Below are 26,821 nucleotides of genomic sequence, written 5' to 3'. Positions count from 1 at the left end.
AATAATTTAAAAATAATTATAAAAATAATTTAAAAGTAAAATGAATTATTTATTTGAAAATAAAAAGTGTTTAAATTAAGGGGAGTGGAAGTGGGGGGATCTTCAAATTTCCAGAAGCACAGGTTAATTTAAGGAGCAGAGAAGACTGATTTTGTAGCTTTTGAGAAGCACCCAGATTTCTACTGTATTTGATAAAAGAGAGTAGACAAATGATAGACCTGAACTTTCAAAATTCAGAATTAATTGAGTTCAAATCCTACATACTGTACACTGTGATTTACTGTATGTCAGGTGATGATTATATAGCTGCTGCCTTGAGGAAAAGTTCAGGTTTAAACTTGTTTGGCTCCAGATGTGTTAAGAGTGCTTGAAATCCAAGCTGAAAAATCTTTTTATGAGCAGTTCTGCTATTGCACTTGAACTGAAAAACATCATTGTTGATAGAGGCAGATTATTATTATTATTTTTTTTTTATTTTATTTTATTTTTTTTACATGTGATGGTAATTGTAAGCAGTGGTAAGTGTTAATTTGTATAATATTCTTGATAACATGGAGTCTGGGTAGACCTAAAGCATAAATTCTGTGTTTTTATAAATGTGCTATTATTGAACAGCTCAGTGCCATTTTTATATCAGTTTGTGGGCTTGTTGGTTTAATTTTGTGCTTTCTACATTACTATCCCTTTTTAATTGAGTCTAGTTGGTACATATTGTTAAAAACCTAGAAAGGAAATGGAAAACATCAAGAAAGGAAAAATAAAGCAAGATTTAGATCTTTTCTAGCAAAAGGTTACAGTAATGAGATGGAAAACTAGAATAGAAGAAATAGAAATTGAAGAATTCATACATACACCATTCTGTCTGGACGTTTTGTCTGGAAGAGTTGCATTGAAATGCTTGTTGCTTGCATTTGAACAACTCTTTATGTTAGAGGGTATTTGAATTATTTTCAAAAGGCTACAAAAAAGATAAATTATAGTTAATCTGCATCAACATACTCATAAGATGTGTGACAATGTAAAGTAACGGTATAATAAAGTAGGTCTGAAAACTGAATTTGCAGAATTTTGTTCTCTTTGGTTTACAGTAGTTAACATGGAATGGACAAGCTAACCACAACCAAGATTGTCAAAGTAGAGGGGGGATCCGGAGGCTCTGGAAAAGGTGAGCGTCAAAGACTAACACTAAACTCTAAATTGGGAAGATTGGGGAAAAAATGGGAAATTGGAAACTGTGTACTGATTAAGATACTTAAGTTAGTTTATTGACTTGATTGTGTAAAACTACAGAAATCCAGAAACATACAGAAACTGTAACCACCACAAGACTGACATCTCTACCACCAAGTAAGTTTAAATGGTAACACTTTACAATAAGTTTGTATTGGTTAACATAAGTTAACTATATAAATGAACATTACATAATGCAAAATTCACTTATAACAACAAACAATGAATTATAGTATTTTGATACATTAACATTAACCAAGATTAATAAATGCTGTTAAAAAAAGATTGTTCATTGTTAGTTCATAATACCTAATGCATTTACTAACGTTAACGAAAAGAACGTTATTCTGATGCCCTGTTGTTTAAATGACATTACATACAATTTTGATAAGTGAAACTTATTTAAAATTACAGAAGTAAATGTATTTTTTTGGGACCAAGTAACTACACTTATTCGAAAAAATAAAGCCTATAACATACTGTAAGTACTTAGTTCAGTCTTTCTACTCAGTCAAAATATTTTAAACCATTGAATGCTCACTTCTATTTGTTATTTGCGTTCTCCCCACTAGAGGGGAACAGTAGCTCAGTGAGCAGCCAACAGGTGCTGACATCTATTGTGAACAACTCCAGCTCTAGCTCAGGGGGAGCTGTTCTGGTGGAGAAGATCAAAACTCAGAGCAGTGCTGAAGGAGGCAGTTCCAGAAGTTATGTCATATCCTGTAAGCCCACAGTCTGAATTAACACACATTTTGAATGGAATCTTATGCTAAAATAACCCTGCTGGTGAACAGGTCGTATCACCTGTCTTTTGGAACATGCCTAACCAGTGCAACCAAGTCCCCAGCATCTTAGCCAAGGTGATCTATATTAGCCCTAACAAGGTAGACCAAGATGGTCTACCAAGTTGACTTTAGCCCAATGCAACAAATGGTCCAGTTGAATAACCATGTAAACCAACTTGGACCAGCAAATGATCTGCTTCAACTAGAAACCATGTAAAACTACCAGAAGGTGGTTTTTAGCTGTATTTTCCAGCACTTTTGTGAGATTGTTTGCCCGTTTATTGAGGTTGTACCTTCTTCTACCCAGCCTCCTCGTCTGGAAGTTCAGACAGCAGCAGTTCAGGAGCAGGCTCTGTGATTGGTGGATTTGAAGGTGGCTCTTTGTCTTCAACATCAGGAGCCTCTCGTGAGATCAGTGTAACCGCTGGACCGATTGGTAGCTCTATGGTTAAAAGCTCTAGCTCTGCAATTAAAAGCTCCAGCAGCATCTCTACCTCTGTAAAAACAGTTGGCGGTTCTTCATCAGCAGTTGGAGATTTTTCAGCTGGGTTCAGGTCCATCTCCTCCTCTGAGTTTGTGTCCAGTTTAGCAGGTGATTCTGGAGGTAGTATGAACATATCCAGAGGTGGAGGAGGTGGCGCTAGCTCCTCTGCAGTCATGTCTGGCAGAGGAGTTTCCAGCTCAGTGACTGCATCCAAGTTCAGCTCCTCTTCTCCAACTGGAACGCGCAAAACCATGAGTTATAGCACAGTTCCTACAGAGAGGAAGACCAGCTTGACCCTTCACACTGGAGGATATGAGGGTAAGTCAAAGATCATTACCTCCCACGTTTTGTTTCTGCTGTGGGTTATATCAAAGGTGCACTCATTATTATTTTTTTGAATATGTCTTCTTAAACTTGCACTTACACCTATTGGTGTGGATGCAGCATAATTTAAACGCAATAGTTTTCAGTGACCAATGCCGTTGTGGAAATAACTATTCACAGTTAGCCATAATTAATTTAATCCATGAGAAAAAAAAAAAGTCTAATAACAGGGAAGATACTGAGATTAAGCGAGTAGTATTCGTCTGGTTATGTGATCATAACATGGCAGCCCCCATGAGGGGACCCTCTCCGTGTAGAATAAAACAGCTTTTATAAGGTTACTTCATGTGAGTGCTCATGATCTTATACATGTTTCAAAAGTACTATTCATTTCATTAGGAGTTAAACTTTTTTAATGAGGACTGCACCTATAATAATCTCATACTGTGTTTAAAGGTGAAGTGTGTAATTTCTGCGCCATCAAATGGAAATGCACAAATAATACTGTTTTCAAACAAGTTTCATTTTCCTTTGGTCAGACAAGTAGTCCTGCCCCAAACACCATTGGTTGAGCCAGTGTTGAAACTGTATGTCAACAACAACGACGCAATCTTTTGATAGCATCACAGAACCACAATGGTTTTCTTTTTAGTTTTTAACATTACGCACATTACGTTATAATGTTGATACGCATACAGATGCTGAATATACATTTGTAATAAACATCAGATTTAATATCCAGTATATCTGTGACATATTTTTCCTCAGGGAGCTCCAGTGGCAATTCTTCCCCTGAGTACACAAAGAAAGAGTACGGTATGTCCAGTTAGTATTTTCTTTTTGGTATAAATTTCCATTTGTACTTCTATATCAAAGAAACTGACAATTAATGCGTTTAATCTCTGTAAAAAAAAAAAAAACAACAAAAAAAAAACAACAACAACAACTTGTATTGAACGTCACTATTCGTTTTTATTTGCAGCCGTGGCAAGTGCCGCCACAAGAGGTCGCACTCAGACACGAGGTACTTAAACTCGAATTAGTGGCACCATAAACTCCCCAAGAGTCTCAGACTTTAACTTTATTTCTGTATTACCGAATACAAATATCAAAATAATATCTCTGTATTTATTTTAAGTCTCCTTCCTTTGTTTTTTGTTTTTCAGAGAGTGAGATCAGAGCCAGATTGCAGAGTGCCTCTCCCTCCACTAGATGTCAGTGTTACTCATGTTCAAATCACCTTCATTTCACTAGTGCTCTAAATTCTCTGGACAATGCAACTGATTTGAAATGACATATTTTCAGTTAAACCACATATATGATACTTTAATTTTGTTATTTCATATTTTGAGTTGTGTAACCTAATTATTTTGTAAGATAATAGCTTTTTTGTTGTTGGGAAGGGTTGTGTATCATCACCTTGTTTATAAACATCAGTTTATGTGAGTGTGTGTGTGTGTGTGTGTGTGTATAGAGAATGAAGGGTATTTTGTTGTGTTTAGGGACAGAGCTGGATGATGTGAAGAGATTGTTGAAGGGAAGTCACTCTGGGAGCATCAGTCCACCTCGTTCCCCCACTAGCACTCTACCCATCCCGAAAAAAGCCAGCGTGGACACACGCCATGAGAGCAAGTCAGGTACCACACAGACAAATACAGATATTACTGTGATACACAACACAGCACAGACATTCCTTTCACACTTATGTGTGTTTTACAGGTTATGATGGCTCAGTTTTGGATGCTGGATTCAGTGGATACTACACCAACCCCAATAATCTCAGTTATTCCACCTTGCAACAACCCTTATCACCCACAGGTTAAATAGGGACAGAGGATATGCATGTGTTTGTGTTTGTGTACATGCATTTTTACGGTGCTCTGAACATGTGTTGTATTGTTTCTGTAGGTTTGCAGAATAACCTGACCCTCAGCTCGTCTGGAATAAGCAGTGCAGGTAATTTCTTCTATACTGACCTCTAGAGGCAACACTAAACACTGCACTGTACCACAATTGAAATAAAGGATGAGTTCACCCAAAAGTTAAAATTCAGTCATTGTTAACTCACCCCTGTGTTGTTATAACCCTGTATGACTTTCTTTCTTTTTCTTAACACAAAAGGGAGAAATTGTGAATAAATGTTGTGCTCAGTGATGTCATACAATGACAGTTTATGGTGACCACCTTTTCAAGCTTAAAAAGGGCACAAAAATATAATTCATCAGTCTAATAAATTAATCTTCCATGAGACTCGTGATTGGTATGAAAGCATATGATAAGGTTTGGTGAGAAACAAACAGAAATCTAATATTTAGTGAAAATGTTCACTGACCGTTGATATCCTGTGCAGCAACAGTTCACACAGCACCCTCGCGACATTGGGGTGTTCAAGCGAAAACCTGTTTTGTTTATCTAAAAACAGGTCTTCCACAGCGATAGTGACAACAGAACACAGCTGCACACAAAACAGAGAACAGGACTTACTAAACATGTCTGAAGAGATTGTAGTTGAAGATTTGATGCATTTCTATGCCCAGCCTTATTTTTTGGAACGGAGTACTCGGAAATCAATCAGAAACATAGAGGACTGTACAAACTGTAACCCCCCCCCCAATGTTCAAGCCAAATCTACGCCCTTGCATACTGTACAAATATTTAGGGTCTAAAATTCTGAAATAACTAGTTAAAATGCTTTTGCATTTTTTTTTTTCTAATTTAATGCAAAAATTTGTTTTTTTATTTTTAATAAAATGATCAAAATAGCAATTTGAGTGAAAAGTGTTATTGAAAATTTTACACTGTAAAAAGTGATAACAGCAGTTGTTGCCTTAAGGAGCTATTTATACCTATAACTTTTAAAATGAGTTTTCTTAGTGTTACCTAATGTAATTAATTTCAGTGATGTTAGATAATATTTTTGTCAATTAGATGTTACCACATAAAGCACTTTTACTTTTGGTTATTATACATGACTTTCAAAATGTCTTTTTGTATTATGCACTTGTGTTGGCATGAACTCCGCACAAGCAAAACCATGTTATCCCAGCATGATTTGAGAATGTTCAAAGTTAATATGGTGAATGTCATAATGTCATTTGATTAGTGACCTAGACTTATAGTGCAAAATCCTAAATATTTTTTCTTTATTTTATGGCGATACTTTTCTTTGTTTTAACATTTTCTGAATCCTTAAACGTATCTCTTTATTTTATTTATATTTATTTTTATATATTTAATAGAACTGGTCATAATTCCACACTAATCCTTTAAAATCTGTGAGCCAATCGTAGAATGATAGTTCTACTCTTGTAAAGATATTTTAGTTTGCGTCATATCCAATTAATGCATATACTTGTGCATGCTTGTGAATATCAAACATTTAAATTCAGGGAGCTTTGGTTATATTCTAATATACACAACCCATCATAAAATATACACAGTACTTGAAGTGGGTCTTTTCTTTTGTGTTCCTCACAGTGTATGGGATGCAGAATAACCTGTCAACTTCTGGAGGTGCTCTTATAGCTAATGGAGTGAGTGCTGGTCAAGGTAAACTGAGCCTTATTTATCTGTAACACACTGAAGCAATGTATGCAATAAACCACCATGCAAAGATCTTCATTATGTGTGTCTATCAGTGTTGGGTAAATTACTCAAAAAGAGTAATCTACTACAAGTAACTAACTACTTCTCTAAAAAATTGTAATCAGATTCCTTTACTGATTACTTCACTTTTAAGTTACTTTCCAAAACAATTTTCTCAGAAACGCTCAACGATTTCAAAATAATGTCTACATTTCAACCTTGTTTGTCGTTGTTGTCCCTTCAGCTGTCACAGAAACACAAACAGATGTACATAATGAACATAATTCCTGTTTTAAATGGTTTCTACATACAGTAAATAATATATAATATTTTAGAAAAATGTGTAACCCAAATACTAAAAAGTAATTCACTTCATTGATAGTCAGTAACTGTAATCTGATGCCAATAATTTAAAATGTAATGTGTTACACCACCTTTCTGACTACAAAAGTAATTAGATTACAGTAACTAATTACTTTTTTTATCAGATTACACCCAACACTGTTGTGTATTTACTTTTAGTGTACGGAGTACAGAAGAATGTTGGGAGCACTGGACTGGCCACTACTGTTACTGGTAAGGCAAGTTATTTTATTTCCAATTTGTACAGTATTAAACTACATTATTGCCAAATTAAAACCTTTCATTACATTCCCAGCTGTTCCGAGCAGCCCTATCACATCTGATGATGTGTTTGTGAAAGATGGCAAGTTTATTGCGATTGGGAAGGAGAATGTTCCAGCTAAGAAAGAGACTGAGCGACTGATTATGTCCAAAAATACCGGCAAACAGTTTACCACTTCAACCATAAGTGCTGGAACAGGTAGAGGACATCAGACACCAGATACTTTAAATTGGACCTTAATTTTTTTATTCACAGACTTTAGTACCTCAATTTAGTAATGCAATTATTTAGTAATTACATTATGGTTTACAGTTATAGAGTGTAAAACCTGGTAGTAACACAAGCATAATTAACTCTACGAAATACAAACATGAAAACATTTCTGAGTTTAACATTAAGGACATAAGGAAATTTAGAAAAAAGTATGTTTGACATATAGTATGTACATTTGTACAGTTTAGTTATTAAGGTATTTATTTGTGATGATAAGTGAGTTTTTCATATTACAGATACATTTTGCGAGGATTCACTCAAGAGGGAGAAGAAGATGATCTCGAGCACCATGGAAACAACCACTTCTGGTATATTCAGTTAAAGAAGTCACTAACTAGTATATTAACCTCCTCACCAATGTATGAATTCTTTCTTAAATTGTATTCAATAAAACCCTAATTTGTGCTTTCAGCCTCCAAGACATCAACAAAAGACAAGGCCACCTATGCAGGTAGATGTCCTATAGAAAAACCCTAATTATTACTGAAAACAATTAACAACTTAAATGGTTAAATGTAATTTTTGGTACTTTTATTTTAATGTATTAATTTTTATTATGTAAAGGATATATTTATATTTTTTATAAAATAATTATCTATTTAATATTGCACTTATATTTAATAAAATTATAATATTTTTAAATATTACATTTATGTCTAATAAACAATATATGGATGTCGGCACTAATGAAGTAGACATAAAGGATGTTGTTTTGCTGATAGTGTCATATTGCAATGTTTCAACAGAGATCCGTAAAGAAGAGTCTGGCAGTGCAGGTCTGGGATTCTGTTCCTGCTGCTCATGGTGGAAGTGGCTTCTGGCTTTGATCATTGGTCTTCTTCTTCTTCTGGGTCTCCTTTGTGGTCTCATCGCACTGGGTACATTTTAGTCTCAAAAGATTTCACTCTCCCAATTGATTTAGCAGTTTGGAGATAAGAATGGTAACATAAGAGTGCTGTATCATAAGTTACTTTACATTGTTACATTACGTATGTAACATTGTTTAGTTATGCTTTGTTGTTTTGTTTTGTTACATTACATTTTGTTGCATTATTTTATGTTTCATTTTGTTTTGTTGCGTTATGTTATGTTGCATTACATTATGTTGCATTATGTTATGTTATGTTACTTTATATTGCGTTACAATACATTGTGTTACTTTAATTGTGCAAACAAATTTACATATTTTTATGAAATAATAAGATTTAGCCCAGGGTAGCCTACTGTTGGCAATGTTGTGTAGTGAGTTTGGGATTGCTTAATATTCTTATTAAAGAGTAAATTAAGGTCCCATATAAAGACAGCCAGCTAAGCTTGTTCTCACATCTCAAATCTTGCGCACAAGTTGAATACTGAGACAACTTCCTATGTCATGAATGTCTCTCTCTGTTTGTGTCTAGCTGAGGAGGTCAGAAAACTGAAAGCTCGTGTGGATGCTCTTGATGGTGGAGCGAGTGCAGCCTCTGCTCGCACTAGCCGTTTATCCTCCTCTTCTGCCATCAACATCATGGATCCACTGGAATCTTCATATGTCCCTGGTGTCCGCTCTGATAACACTATAAACATGGGATCGGCATCTGCTCCACAAGACGCTGTGGTTCTACAGAGGACCATCCAACACATCCTCAGATCTGAACTGCAGTCGGACACTGTTAGAGGTATTTAGTTTTCATGGTAAAATAAGACCAGGCTAAAATGCCCATCCATCCATCCATCCATCCCTCCTTTTATAAATATGTATTTATCATCCATTCGTTACCATCCATCATCATCTCATTCCAGCTTCACTGGCAACATCAATTAAAGGCGAGAGGGGAGAACCTGGGCCAAAAGGTATTACATTCAGATAAACACATACACCTGTAGATAAACTTGAAAGAGATGTACTGTGAAAAATGTGTTAATGCAGATTTGCTGATATACTGTATACATTTCACATTTATATTTAATTCTAGGTGACCAAGGATCTCCTGGAGTTAAAGGTATTTTTCAAAACAACACATCAAATTATCATTGTGACATTCTGCACAGCAATTTTACAATTAGTCATGCTTACTCGTAAAATTGCTGTTTCACACCGGTTCTCTGTGATTTTGCAGGTGAATCCGGATTTCCTGGCATTCCAGGTGAGAGCATTTTTAAAATACTTTGAATCACAGTTGTTTGCGCTTTCATTTAGCAAAAGTACATAAACCTGCTTGTTACACATTCAGTTGCCCAATTAAAGATTTAATTGAAAAGGTTTTTTTCAAAGGTTTATAAAATATTGATTTGAGTTAAAGTTATAATTTATTTAAAGTAGTGCTGTCAGTCAAATAAAATTTTTTAATTGCAATTAATCGCATAATTTTTCATAAATAGCGATTAATCACAGATTTTGAAAGTGCTGAAATTTTACTCTATATATACTTCTTTTCCTGTCAAAATGCACCTATTTCCTTCTTAGGAAAGAAAACAAAATAATATGTAACAATAATGCTTTATTAACATTATCCAAACAAAACCTTCCACAGTATAAAGATAAAAATGCACTAAAATAGCACCAATTCAAGTAACATTAAATGTTTCGCAAAGTCTAAGTGGGAGTTTGACTAATTAAGAGAACTAAGCAATCATAGGTTGCATATTCATTGCAATGCGCATTAAATCTCTTAAACTATCATCCTCCACAGACTGTGGCTATCCTCTTCGCTAAAGCAGTCGTGAAGCAGCATTCACGATTCGCGTCAGGGCACCAATGCCAGCATCAAACGTCGCTTTGAACTCCACATGAAAAGCGCTTTCAGACAAAAATGTCTCATTCTGCATTTTAGTGATAGTTTACATTTGACGTGCTTCTGTGGTAATTAAATTGCGCCTTATAGAGGGTGCAAAGTGCTTGGTTTCTGCCACAAGTCCCATCTGGTTTTGTACAACCAATAGCGTTAAGAGGTTGTATACCTATCATCTGATCATGGCTATTGTGTGTGTGTGTGTTTGTGGTGTGTGCGTCACTATAATGATTCCGGGCGGACACATCGCAAAGGTTCAGCCCTGCTCCGTCCAGTGTATATGCTGGTTTATACATTATTAAATGTAAATGTTAAACTGTACACTGAAGAAGGCCTTGGATGGAAAGGTCTGGTTTTATTCACCTGCTGCTGTTTTTAGACAATAGAGAACCACTATTTTTTTAAGACATTTCCAGAGTGCAGATCTTCCTTTTGTTTCTCTTGCATAGACTTAATATTTACAATAGACCACAGAGTGGCATGAAACTACCACACATATGTAGTAAACTGTTTATTAATTGAACAATGCAGTGATCATTATATGCTGTGACTGACCAATCAGAATTAAATATTCTAGAGAGTCATGTAATAAATTAAAGGAATGAATGGCTCTTCCTCAGGTCCTCCTGGTCTCATTGGTCACCCTGGACAGGAAGGTCCACGAGGACCCAAAGGAAGTGCAGGTATGGTGTAGATACACCAAATAGTAACCTCTTCCATTCAAAGGTTGCCATGATATTTGAAGATTGGTACTGTAGTTCACACCAACTAAGTGTGTGTTTTATTCACAGGTGAACCAGGAACGGATGGTTTATCTGGACCGAGAGGTCGGGAGGGGCCAGCAGGACCCAGAGGAGAACCAGGACCTCCAGGAATCGGAGATAAAGGAGAAAAAGGTGATGCCACTGCCATTATTATAGCAGTTCACGAGTCTATGGTTCATATAGTACATTTTGGTAAATGGATTTTGTCGTGCTGTCCATAATGGAGGGGCTGCTGGCAGCCTCCACAGGCCTAGATGAACAAGCTCCTCCCGAACTCATGTTTGGAACTTCATTTATATTATAGCCATTTTTACACAAGGCCCCTAGAACAAGAAAGTATTTTAATAGTCTTGCTAATTATTCTGCGTTTGCTCTACAGGCTCATCTGGAGATGTTGGTGCACCTGGGCCAGCAGGACCATCTGGCCCCATGGGACCCAAAGGTATAGTAAGACCTTCAGCTCACATCAAGAGACAAAGACAAGGAGAGAAATATCACAGTGCAAAAGTATTATTAATTTCTTTAAGTGGAAAACTTTACTTAGTGCACTGCTAACAGACTATCTAAATATGAACGATGAATGTAGATTTGTTGTTTATTTTGTGAAATACTGTAACCTACACAATCTCCTTTGTCAGGTGATGCAGGCACACAAGGCATGCCAGGTCTTCCAGGAGCTCCTGGACCACAAGGCTTCCGTGGAGATGCTGGTGACCCTGGAGCCAAGGGTAAATCTCCCCTTAGTGCTCTTTTTTAGCATTCTTTATTTTTTTATTTTCTCCCCTTTTCTCACGAATTTGGAATGCCCAATTCCCAATGCACTCTAAGTCCTCGTGGTGGTGTAGTGACTCGCCTCAATCCGGGAGGCGGAGGACGAATCTCCGCGTCTGAGACATTCAATCTTATCACGTGGCTTGTTGAGCGCTGGAGGCTTCACACCGTTGCATCCATGCACAACTCACCACGTGCCCCACGGAGAGCGAGAACCACATTATAGTGACCATGAGGAGGTTACCCCATGTGACTCTACCCTCCCTAGCAACCGGGCCAATCTGGTTGCTTAGGAGTCACTCAGCACGCCCTGGTATTCGAACTTGTGAACTCCAGGGGTGGTAGTTTTAGCATTTTCTTATTCAGAATTATCATATCAACACTTTTATGCTTTCATCTTTTCAGGTGAGAAAGGACCTGCTGGGCCATCTGGTGTCAAAGGTCAGTCAAAGACCGAGATACATATTGCAAGGAATAAAATCATTTTTATACTGATATTTGTGTTAAAATGTTTTTTTGTTATTTCAAAATTAGGTGATCAAGGAGAGAGAGGGCCACGTGGTGCCACTGGTGGGTGATCTTATGACACAACAATATATATTATAAGCACTCGTTGCTATATGAAGACACAAACTTTTGAATTCGAAATGTCATGAAGTATGTAACAATATAAATATGAAAATCTCTTCTGTTTGTTGTCAGGTGAGCCAGGTCAGGTTGGACCAGCAGGCCCTCCTGGTGAGAAAGGTCCTAAAGGATCAGCAGGTAGGTTTCGTCATAGGAAGAGAAGTCTAAGGGACTGTTCATGATGGAGTAATTTTTAAATTGCTTGTGTATATACACGATTCAGACTTCGGTCGTTGTGTCACTTCTCACTGTTTTTCAGCATCTTGTATCGCCATGTTGTTAAGATGCCATGTGAAGTTAAAAATAGTTAAACTTTCAAAAACTTGTCTCAGTTCTGTTGTATCCTGAATGTATCCTGTGTGGACAGCCATTAAGACTGCTTTCACTCTTGGTTTGATTGCTTTGTCTGAACTCTTTCAGAATAGCTTTGCAAATTTAAAGGGCTAGTTCACCCAAAAATGAAAATTCTCTCATCATTTACTCAACCTCATACCATCCCAGATGTGTATGACTTTTTTTCTTCAGCAGAACAAATTTGAAGAAAAATATCTCAACACAGTAGGTCCATAAAATGCAAGTGGATGGTGATCAGACCTTTGAGTCTCCAAAAAGAACAGTCAGCATAAACATCATCCATATGACTCCACTGGTTAAATTAATGTCTTCAATAGTGAAACGATCACTTTTAGTTTGAAAAAGATCAATATTTAAGTACTTTTTAACTAAAAATCATTGCAGCCGTATTGGTCATTGGTCAGCAGCCATATGTGCATTTACGAGAGGGCGGAGTTCACGCAGTCCTGTGTGATGTATTCGCGTTGACATGTTATGGATGTAATCTCACATTTTTCTCTCGGTTGAGACATCCAGGATGAGCACACAAATGCACTATTGTGAGTAAACAAACAGATACAAATACAGATCTAAACCAAAACCAGCGAAGGTTCTGTTCAGCGTTCCTCCTACTCCATTGTAAACAGCACTGCTCTTCCGGGTGTGTCGCACGTGCATCTGTTCTCGCGTGAACATGCCAACGCGATTATGTCACGCGCATACTGCTGCTGTTGAAGCGATTATTTATAGTTAAAAAGTACTAAAATATAATTTTACACTTTTTCAAATCAAAAGTGATTGTTTCACTTTAGAAGATATTAATTTAACCAGTAGAGTCATATGGATGACGTTTATACTGACTGTCTGTTCTTTTTGGAGCTTTAAATGTTGGAACACCATCCACTTGCATTTTAAGGGCCTACTGAGCTAAGATATTTTTCTATTTTTCTTCAAATGTGTTGGCTGGCATGAGGGTGAGTAAATGATGAGAGAATTTTCATTTTTGGGTGAACTATCCCTTTAAACAGACATATACCGATTGCAAACCATACTGCAGCCCACATCAACCGTACCCCAGATATTGGATATTGTGCACCCATGTTCTGACAACAGCTTTCACACCAACTAAATTAATCAAACTCTCACGTCAAACGGTCCACACCAAAACCTAAGAGAGTCTTTGTCACTTTTAGAATCTGCACATATACATTTAGAAAACAGCCTTTTCTGAGTCACACCTGGAAAAATATTTCATTTACAATACTTCATCTTTCACTTACAACAGGTGTGCCGGGACCAGATGGTGTTAAAGGAAATCGAGGTAATTTTTGGGAAGTCTTTATTCTCTTTTTCTCTTCTCAAGCATGCAGTTTGTAAACTGGACCTAATAATTTTTCGTTCAATTGAATTTAAGGGGATCAAGGTCCAGTTGGGTTGCCTGGTGCTCGGGGGTCACAGGGACCTCCTGGAGATGCAGGAATCCCAGGTATAAAAGAAAGGTTTTCCACCTAGACCGAATTAAATGATAATAATTGCTTTTATGGTCTTAAACATAAAATTGTAATTGAACATCTACAGGTACACCAGGACTCCAAGGACCACCAGGTTTGATTTCACTTCTTCTCAGCCACATTAACGAAATAAAAAAGGCTTAGGAGGTTTTTTCTTGTGGATATTGCCACAAGTAACAGGCTTGTAGACATTTGTAGACTAAACCTACACCAGACACATCTGAGTCCTACTATCTTGATATTTAATTGTAGGTTTGCCAGGTATTCCAGGCCAGCCAGGTCCTAAAGGTAATTTTATGATTATTTTTATGCAATCGTCCCCATGTATTCACTACACACATAAAGTCCTAAGTATCATACATATCAAATATCATACATTCTGTTCCGTCTTTAGGTGAGACAGGTGAGCCTGGACGAGTTATTTCTGCAGGTAAGAGAAGACAATTTCTAGTGCAAGCATCACTGTTACTATTGAGTATTCTTATGGTTACTGATTTGAGCAAACCCTGAACCCTATGTATTAAATTTAGGCACATATTTGTATCACACCGTTTGAGCTACAGACATGTGCTATTAATTGTCTACATGATCAGTAAAAATGTTCGAACCAGAATATCAAAGAGATGCGTCTTTTGACTTGAGCCCATAGGCAACCACCCTAAACACCCAAGCTATCCCCTAACAACCACGTAGCAACAAGCTAAAAACCTCCCAGAACACCTTAGCAACATTATAGCAACACCATTGCAATCACCTACAACAACTTTAAAAGAATATAAAAAAAACCTTTAGAAAATATAAAAACCCAGTTATACAGATTTACAGTTTGTGTGTATACATATTCCATATATTTATGAAGCCTTGTCTTGAATAATAAACAGTTTCTGGTTTTTTTGTCTTGAGAATTTGATGGTGACATCATTCCCATGCTCTTGTCTCTTGTTCTAGCTGGATCCAGTGCTAACACTGTGGGCATACCAGGACCTCCTGGACCTCCTGGAGTTCCAGGTTCTGCTGGACCACCTGGGCTATCAGGTAAGATCAGGATGTTCATCATAGAATATCTCAGATATTCCAATTAATGTTCTGGTTTATCCTACAATTTATAGAAATAAACCATTAACTATGGACTTGCACTGTCAATGTTTGTCTTCTGTCAGTTTTTACAAAATGTAGTATGAGTTGAAAATTTGTATTTTGTATTTGATGACAATATTAAAATATTAAAAATAAATAACATTAAAAAAGTGACACACTGAGTTGCACTTTTGTGTATTTTTTTGCCTCAGGTCCCATTGGCCCTGCTGGGCTTCCTGGTCATCCTGGTAAGGTGTTTTTAATTATTTTCAAATGTGGAAATTTGAAAGTTTTAGTTCACTGACATTAAAATCTCAAAAGGTCCAAAGGGAGATCAGGGAGAGAAAGGAGAAGCTGGCAAGCCTGGCATTTCAGAGACTGCAGGGAGTAAGTGTGCTCACTTTCAAAAATCTCCATACTGTGGAAGCCCTGAACCGCAAAGTGAAAAAAAAAAAATTAACTAGTTTACTTCGTTTTTAGCCTTCCTGAGCCTGTCCTAAAATTTGTATTCTCTCTGAATGTTTTTTTCTCTCCTTAATTGTTTTTTTGTTTTTTTTCAGAATGTTTTTTTCTAATTACTAATAAAAAAAAAAAAAAAAAGTAAGACATAGGCTCAGGGAGACACTAAAGGCCCCTATATAATTCCAGAGAATTTCTTCTTTGTTATTCGTTCAAGGCTAAAAATAAGTTCGAAACAGCTGAGCAACGGTATACTATTTGTGAACATTCAGACACCTGCCACACAGCTCTGGGAGGTGTTTAGAGGACGCTAAAGTAAAACCTTAACTAATGTGATATTAAAATGTGTTATCAATGACTTTATGCCTCATTCTATGAGCAGAATTCACATGAGGTCAGTAAAAGAAGTTGTTTTAACCACTTGATGATGATTTAAATTAATATATGCAGTAGAAAATGTTTAATTTGTCTTGTTTACAATTTGAAATTCTGCCGCTAACGCGCTAACATACGCACCCAAAATATGCATCATTACACTGTTATTGCAATTGACTGATACTATTGCAAAGAAAATTTCTCAAAGCGAAAGATCGTACAGATGTAGGTACATTTGCATTATCTCGCTAATAACTGCACGCCGGTGTGTTCATGTTGACTGATCTTGACTGACTGAATGCTGTAAACAGGAATTAGCTGCCAGTCTCAAAGTAGGTAGAGCTCCAGGCCACACCTACCGATGATGTGGACCAATGGCAGTAAGAAGGTCTTTAGCAGCCGGGAAGAATTTTTCCAAAAAGTTCACCCAGATGAGCTGATACAAACCACTGAAACGAACGCAAAAACACTTTTTGGTCAGTTTTTGTTCTTAATAATGTTACACCCATTCATTGTTCGATTTCGTTTGAAGTATATTGGGACCTAAAAAAAAGGCCCCAATATATTTTTTTCCACCTTGCAGTTTAGGGCCTCAGTACCCTTCACGTTGTGATTTGTATCATTAATCTGCTCATAATGTGAAATGAACAGAGAAACCTGCTGCTGAACCTGGTCCTCCTGGCCCACCAGGCCCGCCAGGACCAGCCGGACCCCCTGGTGAGGATGGTAAACCAGGTATTTAGTTGCTCCAAATGACCTTTCTGTTTTTTAAGGCATTTATTTTTTAATTTTGCAGGAGAGTTTATAAATACATACTTTTTTGTCCAACTGTGCCAGTTATGTTACAAACCCTTACCTATGTTGTTTTCCAAAAGGTGTTGGTGAGCCTGGTCCTCCTGGTGAAAAAGGTGAACCAGGAAGATTTGTACCCACCTCAGGTATGCCTCTGAGTTCATTTAAACAACTAGAGTTTGGTACTTTGAGATATGGATCTCAAATACATAATTAATAGTATTTGATAGAGTGATTGAGGTTTTTGTGGTCAATCAGAAACCTTCTTTGCTGGACCACCTGGGCCTCCTGGACCTGTTGGACCAAAGGGATCACAAGGTACATCCATTATCCTTTATATAACATTGGGTTCTTCCTGGAACATCTTTTTAATGTTTGTTTTCTATTCAGGTGATATTGGTCCTCAAGGATTCCCCGGTAAGGTTTTTGATACATACATCAAATACTATCACACATAGACATGATGATGAAATAATTTTGACTTAATTTGGAAATTTAGCATTATATAAACTTGTTTTTGATCATTTTTTGCTCAAGGCCAGCCAGGGTTACCTGGAGAACCTGGGATCGGTAAGTGATTTAGATATCAATACCAATATTGATTAATTATGTAATACAGAAGATAGCACAAGCTCACAAACTTTTCAAGCAAAGCATTTCACAAAAAAAAGTTTGTTAGGTTTTTAACTATAAAGAATTAGATACTGTTCAAAATTAAGACAAAACGTATTTGGACACTTCCCGGTTGTCAAACCAAACGTTCTGAGAAAAGGTCTTCCATCGTTTGTTTGCAGATGCCACTTGGTTTGATATTTTATTATCTAATGCAATAACATTAATACATTTTTATGTGTGATCTAAGAGTTCAGGGCCACTGTAATGTCTTTCCAGCTCTCCAATTCGCATTATTTTGCTCTGAATCCAGGTATTCCAGGACAACCAGGATCACTTGGACCTCGTGGAGAACAAGGACTTGAGGGTCCACTAGGACCACAGGGACCTCAAGGACCAATGGGTCCCATGGGACCAGAGGGTCCAAAAGGTACAATAGAGCAAAATGAATCAATGCAAAGAAAAATGTATGTTAGTGTGTTAAATTAAAGCAGTGTTCTGGGTTCAGTACAAGTGACAATTGAAGTTAATGGGGCCAGTCAAAAATGTTAAAATACACACTGTTTCAAAAGTATAGGAACAAGAGGTAAACATTATACATGTTAACATGATTTTAGTGTAATAAAATTGCTTACTAACCTTTTCTGTATGAATTATAATCAATATTACAACTTTGTTTTCATGAAGACTTAACGCAGGTAAATCCCTTTGTTTATCACACTAAAATCATGTTAACAAGTATAATGTTTACGCCTTGTGGCTCTACTTTTGAAACAATGTGTATTGTAATGTTTATGGACTGGCCCCATTCCCTTCCATTCTAAGTGCATTGCTGGAACCGCAACGTTTTTTGCAGATAAATGAGGTACGAGTTGCAATTTTCTTTTGTGTTATCAACGTAATGCCACAAATGTTGTCAACTGAGCTTTACTTGTATTGAACCTGGAACATTCCTTTAAAGTTGTTGTTACATTGGAGTTAATGTTAGTTTTTCTTTATCTTTGCACTAAAATTGTGTTAATATTTATCATATATAGGGGATGCTGGTGTCCCAGGTGCCCCTGGAATTCCAGGATATTCCTATGGTAGGCAAAAGGGGTGTCTATAGTTATCATTGTTCTAATTTCTACAGTATATTAACATGAACCTGGTCAAACCAAGAAGCATTTCTTCATTGAGGAAAAGAGATTTCCATGTGATTGTTTTTGTTGAAGGTGGAGGATCGAGAAGCGCTCCGGGACCACCAGGTCCACCTGGAACTCCAGGGGCTCCTGGGCCTCCAGGTGCTCCTGGTGGCGGCTCACCAGATTCTATTCAACAGATTTCAGACTACCTCAGAAGTAAGTTTTAAAGGCGTGAAGAATGTTTCTGCACAACTTTCATATTATGCATGACCCTGATAAATCTCATGAAGGATCAACATTTAGGAAATAATATTTTAATTATTCCTTCAAACCATGTGGCTTGTTGAAAAGAGGTGTGCTTTTATTTTTCTAAGCAATCAGACTTACAATTTTCGTCCTGGCAGACGATAAATAGGGTGAAAATATCCAATAGACTTGCACTGAAGGATGGACCTGACCACCTAGCAACCACCCAGAACACCCTAGCAACCACACAGGAACGCATTAAAACAACGCTGAACACCTTAGCAATTGCATAGCAATGTCATGGCAACCATTTCTCAACTTTTGACTTTTCTATGAGCAAACACCACTCTCATTTTCTTTAGAAATTGTAAAAAAACTAGTTGGCTTTAAAAATGTATAATAATAGACAAAGGTGCTATTTAAGCCCCATAACTTTATTTTATGTAATATTTATTATAAATAAATTATTAAATATTAAAGAAATAAATATAAATACCAATATGTAATATTTTATGTGTCTTTTATAGGTGATGGCATCAGAGAATACCTGACTGGTCCACCAGGGCCACCTGGACCACCAGGACCATCTGGTTCAGCCTCTGATGATGCTTTGGCTAACCGTGTCATCGACTACCTTCAAAGTGAGTGTGCAAATGTAAAATGTTCTATGACTGTCATTAAGAGGCTTTAATTTTTATTTTAGGGTTTCTTTTTTGTATTCTGTTTACTATTGTAACTTTCAACTAACATATTGAAAAATCAACTCACACTTTTCACAATTCTTCTTTTTGCAACATTTTAAATGAATCCACTTTTTGGTTATTTATAGGAGACGAGGTGAGACAGTATCTGATTGGCCCTCCAGGACCCCCAGGACCCCCAGGTGTCCCAGGTGTCCAAGGTGGATATGGCTTTAACACTCAGGAAGTCGCTGGACGAGTGCTCAGTCTGATAAATGGTAGGTTAGATGTGAATTGTACAGTATATTAGGACCTCCTAGATAGTCAGCACTTGGCTCATATGTTCTAGATGATATTCTGATCTACCTGTATATGTTATGGGAAACAGTTCAGGTTTAGGGTTTGTTAATAGTATTCCACTCAAACATGAAAATTGTAATAATTTACTCACCCTTACGTTATTTAAAACCAGTATGACTTGCTTCCAAGAAACACGTAGGAGAAATTGTGAAGTTACCAAAGGTAATAAATTGAATGGGAATGGGTGCTGTTGAGCTTAAAAAATGACAAAAACTTCTGTGCTGTATTCCAAGTGTTCTGAAGTCATTCAATGTGTGTGAGGAACAGACTAAATATTTTAGTCATTATACAGTTATACGGGTTAATGTTACAAGTGAATGCTGACATAATTTTCATTTTTGGATGAACTGTTCCTTGAACATTGTACAGAAGCACCAAGCATTCAAATATGATTTGATATTCCATTTGTATCAACCCTTTGTTTCAGATGCTGGTATCAGAGGTCTTCCAGGACCTCCTGGTCCTCCAGGACCCCAAGGACCTCCAGGATCCTCCGGAGGACTAGTGTCTTACGCTGCTAACGACCACCAACAGCAGATCCGCGCACAGCATCAAGAGTATCTTAAGAGTAAGACAGTGTTAACAATGTCAACCCCCCCCCAAAAAAACTACTGTTACATCAGTTTTTTATTGTTCTTTAATCTTTATTGTCCTCAAGAGGCATTTCAGTATGTACACATCAGCCAATAACACAAAAACATTGAATAACACAAAAATTATTTTATAATGAGCTATTTATAAAACAAACAACTGGCAGAATAAAAGAGTGCTTGTATATTAGAGTGGTTTTGCTAAAACAGCTTCATCCCAGAAATTAATCGAAATAAAAACGAAATAAATTCGAAATCGTGATATGGCGTAGTGCGATTATAAAACCGCAAGTGCTGCATTTATTAATTAAATAAATAGTCTGCCTGCGCTGCTCGCTGTGCTTACTGTATGTATACAGTATATTTACAGTGCTCTAGATTTACTAATTGCACATTTGCTTAATTCCAAATATGCTTGGCCGCTAAAGTTACAAACCAAATCTGAAGTAACCTCGTATCACCGGGTTTTTGTGGACAGAAGAGTGGATGAGAGCATTTCTCTGCATGAAAAGTGAGCTAAGACCCTATCACAAAGTAGGCAAATACAGGTACACAGTGAATGGATACAATGTGAAGGTGATTTGAATTTTGTTTTTATTTTCTCTCTCTCTCTCTGTCTATGGCCCCGTTTCCATATGGTATTACGATGTGTCTCGGGTGATCCGATCACATGTGGTCTGGTGAGACACATCACTGTTTACACCTTGTCACTTAAATGCGTCTCCTGTAACCACTTGCGTTCTGATTTGGAGGGGAGGGTCTCTGTTTCATGACGACATACATCAGTCACTATGCTATTGTGTTACTGCATGATAATACAGTGAAACAAAGTCAGAAAAGACAAAGAAAGCTGGAGCACTGTTTCTTCCAGATGCGGTTGAAATTAAGTCTAAGCACAAATGCAACATGTCAGTTATCAGAATTATCTGTTATTTTAGTGGATTACCTGTATTAAAGGAGCTTCAGGTGTTCATGTTTCTCATCGATGTTGATATCAGACACACTAAAGAAGATTTGTGAAGCTTTTGTGATTGTGACGTGTATCTGCTTTTTAATATTTTCTGATCGGTCGGTTATTTCCTTTTAAAGCCGCTTGTAATCGGCAAAGTTTAAACTCTTGTTTTAGCGCAGCGGTTGATTGACAGGTAAGAGGTGGTGCTTCGCTGCGGCTGGGATGCATACAGGACGGATTAACGTTTACACCTCAAATGTGATGTGTTCACATGTGTTTTTGACCACATTTGTATGTGGTTTTTGTGATCTGATTACAAAATGATTTAGATCCCATTTAGACCTGTATTTAGTGCTGACCACATGTGATCGGATCACTGAAATGTATCTTAATACCAAGTGGAAACGGGGTCTCTGTTTCACTGTATTTTTTATTTATTAAGTCTGGTTCTTTTTAAGAGAACTCGTGTGAACATCCTTTCTTGAACTATTGGCAGTAGGGCATGTTTATCCATGACTTAATTTTTTATTAAAAGTGAACACTTACTACGTTTTTTAAAATGTTTATAATCACATTGCAGTTCAAATAGCATTCACAATATTTTTCAGAATAAATAGATTTTTTGTCCAAATTGTTCAGCCCTACCAGAGATAAGCATTGTTTTAATATGCTTTAATTCAGATTCTCCTTTATTATTATTATTATTATGATTTATTAATAATAATATTTATGGAACTTGTTTTCTGCCAATTTTAAATAAATAAATACAATGATGAAAATGAAAACCCCATTAACATATTCCCAAAGTGTCTGTGAATATAATACTAAATACCTATAAAGCATTATGTCATCATAAGTATCATAATAGGAAAACATGAAGTGATGGAGTTGGCATCTCTCCAGGTATTCCTCTCATTGAAATACAGTAAGATCCTCAGCATTGTAAATGCTTTAAATCTTCCACATTTCTTTTTTTAATTACTATTATTGATCGATTATATTAATAATGGTAAATAATTGACAACTGATTAATCATTAACAACCCTATTATACTTACAACCCCTCTGCACCCCCTAGTGTGAGAACCACTGTATTAAAGTATCCTCTCTTGAGCACCACCCACTCATAACATAGAATTTACATGTTGACTTTAAATACAAGATAAAATAAAAAAAAATACAATTAAAACTGAAGTGAAGTTTGAATTCTGTCATTATTATTGCATTAACATTTATAAAAAGCTTTGGAAAAAAATACATTTACAATTTCTTTTTCATATTTGCCTTTGCATTTCAATATTGGCAGTCTTGCCACAAGATTGCAGTGAAAATGGAATGTCAAATCATCAATTGCATTTGAGTTTTTATTTTGACAGGGATGATGCTTTCTCACTGTGAAAATGAAAACTGGATGGTTAATGGGGTTTTCATTTTCATCATTTATCATTGTATTTATTTACAACCCCAATTCCAAAAAAGTAGGGACAGTATGAAAAATGCTAATAAAAACAAAGAGGAGTGATTTGTAAATTATATTCACAACTACACATTATATGATGTTTTACCTTGAGAATTTCATAGTTTTTTTCAAATCAGATGATTGCAACACGCTCCAAAAAAAGTTGAGACGGGGCAATTTAAGACTAATAATAATTTGATGAGTTGAAATAACTAGGCGATGTGAAACAGGAGATGTTAAACTGGTGAGGCAATTGTGTCATAATTCTGTATACTGTATAAGGAGCCTCCAAAAACAGCCTCGTCCTTCAAGAGCAAGGATCGTTCAAGACTTGTCAATTTACCAATGGATGCTTCAGCAAATAATCCAGCACTTTGAGAACAATGTTCCCCAAAGACAAACTGGAAGGACTGTGGGCATTTCACCCTCTGCAGTGCACAATATAGTTAAAAGATTCAAGGAATCTAGTCAAATCTCGGTGCGTAAAGGGCAAGACGAAAACCATTTCTGAATGCATGTGATCTCTGATCCCTCAGACATCACTGTCTTAAAAATACATCATTCATCTGTAATGGATATCATGAACATGGGCTTGGGATAACTTTAGTAAACCTTTGTTAGTCAACACCACACGCCGCTGATTCCACAAATACTGCCATCCAGCACATCCAGTCTTTTCCGGGGACATCCCTGCATTTTCCAGCAGGACAACTTCAAACCACATACTGCCCGGATTACAAGTGCATGGCTTTGTGAGCAGAGAGTGCAGGTGCTAGACTGGCCTGCCTGCAGTCCTGACCTGTATCCAAATGAAAATGTGTGGCACATTATGTAGCACACCATCCAGAAACGAAGACCCCGTACAATTGTGCAGCTAAAGACCTACATAATGGATTATTGGGGGAAATTTCCACTTTCTAAACTTAACAAACTTGTGTCTTCAGTGCACAAATGCTTAATAAGTGATATTAAAATTAATGGTGATCTTTCACAGTGGTAAACACTTGACTGTCCCAACTTTTTTGGAGCGTGTTGCAATCATCTGATTTGAAATTACTGTACATTTAAAAATTTCAAGGAAATTCACAAGGAAAAACATCATATAATGTGTAATTGTAGTGCTTTCAATATAGCAAAGGGTGAATATAATTTACAAATCACTCCTTTTTGTTTTTATTAGCATTTTTCATACTGTCCCAGCTTTTTTTGGAATTGGGGTTGTATTTAAAATTGGCAGAAAATAAGCTCCATAAATGTTTAACCTTCCGATCAATTCCCAATGAATAAAATCCATTTATTTTCAATGAAAATTCTGATTAACTCACAGAGATGTCACATTACAGAAGTAAAATTGGTTGCAAATGTCGTTCCATGTCACCAGTTATGGGAAATACAGATTACCTTTTTAAGTAGATCGAAGCTATTGAGCTGGCCTTTGTTTTATTATGATAAATGTCTGGATTTAGCTTTGAAGCTTATATCAATTATTGTTGTCAGTTTATAGAGAGGTCAGCAGTGTCTTTTCAGCAGTTTGTTTTTTTTAATAAATTTTTGTATTGTGCTTTCAATTAAAGGTGATCCTGATCAGCGTTTGGATTATCCAGCCATCGCTAAGCAAGTCTCCGATTACATTAGGTGTAAGTTACCCTACAGTCTATGTGTCAACATTATAATGGCCTTGAAAAGGACAAAATATGGGTAGATACTTAATGAATTTAGGAATTGTTTTTTCTTATGTGTTTGCATTTTCCTCCACAGTTCATGGTTTGCTAGGTGACATGGTTGACCAAGATGGTGTGAAAAGGATACCAGGTCCACGTGGTTTTCCAGGGATTCCAGGGCCCCCTGGACCTCCATGTGTCATCCCAGAATTCCCTTATGCCAACATGACTGAGATTGTAAACTTCATAAGAGGCATGAATAAACTTTTTGGGGGAAAAAAAGTCTACATTTTATATATTATAGGAGCTACATGCATAATTTTCCTTATGCTTCCTTCAGAACATCATATGATTGGACAACAAGGTAATCCAGGACAGAAAGGGGAGATTGGATATCCTGGAACCAAAGGAGAGAAAGGTACATGTTACTTATGACATGTCCATATGAAATGCATCTGGACTACATGGAATATTCCTTTACGTTGCCAGACAGATGTTTTGATCTCTTCTCAGCGGCCATGTTTCATGTTTGCTATTGCAGCTGCTTTGTGATATTTTACTGTTCTACAGGTGAGAGAGGTATCCAAGGTTATCCTGGTGTTCCAGGTCTCCCAGGCAGAGATGGACTGAGAGGAGAAAAAGGGGGAAAGGGTATGTTTTAGCTTCACATATTTGACCAGCTGACACCTAATGTGTTCATTAAATTTTATATCAACATCAAGATTTAAAGTTTAATTTTATATGAGTGTACAAGGGAAGGTTAGGATCTGTTCAATCCAAGTCTAAAAGGTTCTGTTAAATAAAAAATAAAATAAAAAAACAACAAAAATAATTTACAAAATTAAAAATATTTGGTTCTGTCACTATTGCATTCACTAGTTCATTTGAAATGGTCCTGTGTGTGACATACTTTTTTATATACAGTGTACATCGATCAGCCACAACATTAAAACCACCTGCCTAATATCGTGTTGGTTCGTCAGATGGGCTGGTTTTTTTTAACTGCTGATCTCATGGAATTTTCACACAATTTTCACAGTGTCTAGAATTTACTCCAAATGGTGCCAAAAACAAGAAAACATCCAGTGAGTGGCAATTTTGTGGACGGAAACGCCTTGTTGATGAGAGGTCAACAGAGAATGGCCAGTCTGGTTCGAACTGACAAAGTCTACGGTTACTCAGATAACCACTCTGTACAATTGTGGTGAGAAGAATATCATCTCAGAATGCTATTCTGTGATGCGGGTTGGCACTGATTTTGCAGCACGAGGGGGACCTACACAATGTTAGGCAGGTAGTTTTAATGTTGTGGCTGATCGGTGTATGTATTTATTCCAGATAATCTATGTAGTCTCAATTAATTTGAGGTCATAAAAGCTGCATGCATAATAATTATAAAATAAGAAAAATGCTGTTTTATATGGAGTATAGCCTCTGACAACACGTCAAGTTTAAAAGTAAAAAAGCACTTATTTCATGTCGACAGATATATTTCCTGTACATATAACAATTTGTTTTCCCACAGGTGAGGCTTCATATGTAACTCGAAGGAGGAGGAGGAGCTCAGGAATCTAGACCAATGGCGGAAGGGCAGCATAATAATAATAATAAATAAAAATAATAAAAATAATGGAATTTTTTTAAAACCTTTAATGTTTTTTTTTTTTTAGCTACTTCACTTTGAGCTACTAATGCTTTATTTTTTAATTTTTTTAAATCAAACATATATATGTACTGTACATATTTCAAGGTATCATTTTTTATCATGTTACCAAATACAGTATATTAAAGGTGCACTCAGTAATTTTTTCCTCATTAAAAAAGTTGAACTCCTAAAGACATGAATTGTAATTTTGCAATAGGTGTTCATTTACTGATTAAAGTAATCATGGCTGACTGTGAATGCAAAATTTCTACAATGGCATCTGAAACTGAAAACTATTGATTTTAAATGACGCTGCATCCAAGCCACTAGGTGTCAGTGTAAGTCCAAGATGACACAAAGACAAAAGTTACTGAGTGCACTTTTAACATTGAATCAACAAGCATTATATATTGAAGTTCACCTTTATTGTCACATTTTAATTATTTCTATGCAAGTCTTCTTTTAAATCACTTGATCTCTTCTTCATTATAAAAAGATAATGGTGGGACTCCATTTAGCATAGACTGAGGTGGAGGTTTTTAATTTTGGTTCATGAAATGGATGTTTGTTTAAATGCTTTCTTTATAATACACATGCGTTATTGTTCAGCAATATGATTTGTACTACAAAGTCCAGTAGCATCATTGTGGGACCATTTGCAAAAATTGGTTACTGAGAAATAAAGATTTTTTTAAGTGTGCCTTGTG

The 26,821-nt window shown here is 36.5% G+C and overlaps 1 protein-coding gene across 1 annotated transcript; it reads left to right on the top strand.

Annotated features, from left to right (window-relative positions):
- The first annotated feature begins 1,101 nt into the window (after positions 1 to 1,101).
- col17a1a (collagen, type XVII, alpha 1a) lies at positions 1,102 to 26,766 on the top strand. The gene is made up of 50 exons (XM_051703299.1): positions 1,102 to 1,165; positions 1,291 to 1,347; positions 1,803 to 1,952; positions 2,323 to 2,817; positions 3,592 to 3,634; positions 3,816 to 3,847; positions 3,990 to 4,037; positions 4,326 to 4,460; positions 4,543 to 4,641; positions 4,732 to 4,779; positions 6,301 to 6,372; positions 6,931 to 6,984; positions 7,067 to 7,231; positions 7,543 to 7,623; positions 7,719 to 7,757; positions 8,053 to 8,184; positions 8,707 to 8,964; positions 9,089 to 9,139; positions 9,262 to 9,288; positions 9,406 to 9,432; positions 10,698 to 10,760; positions 10,869 to 10,973; positions 11,221 to 11,283; positions 11,480 to 11,569; positions 12,018 to 12,053; positions 12,147 to 12,182; positions 12,315 to 12,377; positions 13,858 to 13,893; positions 13,987 to 14,058; positions 14,151 to 14,177; positions 14,336 to 14,371; positions 14,478 to 14,513; positions 15,032 to 15,118; positions 15,373 to 15,408; positions 15,482 to 15,547; positions 16,646 to 16,729; positions 16,870 to 16,932; positions 17,045 to 17,104; positions 17,177 to 17,203; positions 17,324 to 17,356; positions 17,712 to 17,828; positions 18,436 to 18,483; positions 18,613 to 18,738; positions 19,296 to 19,409; positions 19,598 to 19,726; positions 20,236 to 20,376; positions 24,383 to 24,445; positions 24,567 to 24,887; positions 25,040 to 25,120; positions 25,995 to 26,766. Exons 1-50 carry the CDS (start codon positions 1,102 to 1,104, stop codon positions 26,042 to 26,044), a joined length of 4,386 nt encoding a protein of 1,461 aa, XP_051559259.1. The 3' UTR covers positions 26,045 to 26,766.
- Positions 26,767 to 26,821: the final 55 nt, after the last annotated feature.

This window comes from Myxocyprinus asiaticus, chromosome 7 (genome assembly GCF_019703515.2).
Source record: "Myxocyprinus asiaticus isolate MX2 ecotype Aquarium Trade chromosome 7, UBuf_Myxa_2, whole genome shotgun sequence".
NCBI lineage: Eukaryota > Metazoa > Chordata > Actinopteri > Cypriniformes > Catostomidae > Myxocyprinus > Myxocyprinus asiaticus.
The sequence above is the reverse complement of the archived record's forward strand: the minus strand, read 5'-3'. Positions and strand labels throughout refer to the sequence as shown.

Bases quoted from the DNA above. Each gene is read 5' to 3' on its own strand.
- col17a1a (XM_051703299.1), top strand. From the start codon at position 1,102: ATGGACAAGCTAACCACAACCAAGATTGTCAAAGTAGAGGGGGGATCC. The intron at 7,232-7,542 runs GTAGAGGACATC...TTCATATTACAG, and splicing joins AACCATAAGTGCTGGAACAG to ATACATTTTGCGAGGATTCA. The intron at 9,140-9,261 runs GTATTACATTCA...ATTTAATTCTAG, and splicing joins GGGAGAACCTGGGCCAAAAG to GTGACCAAGGATCTCCTGGA.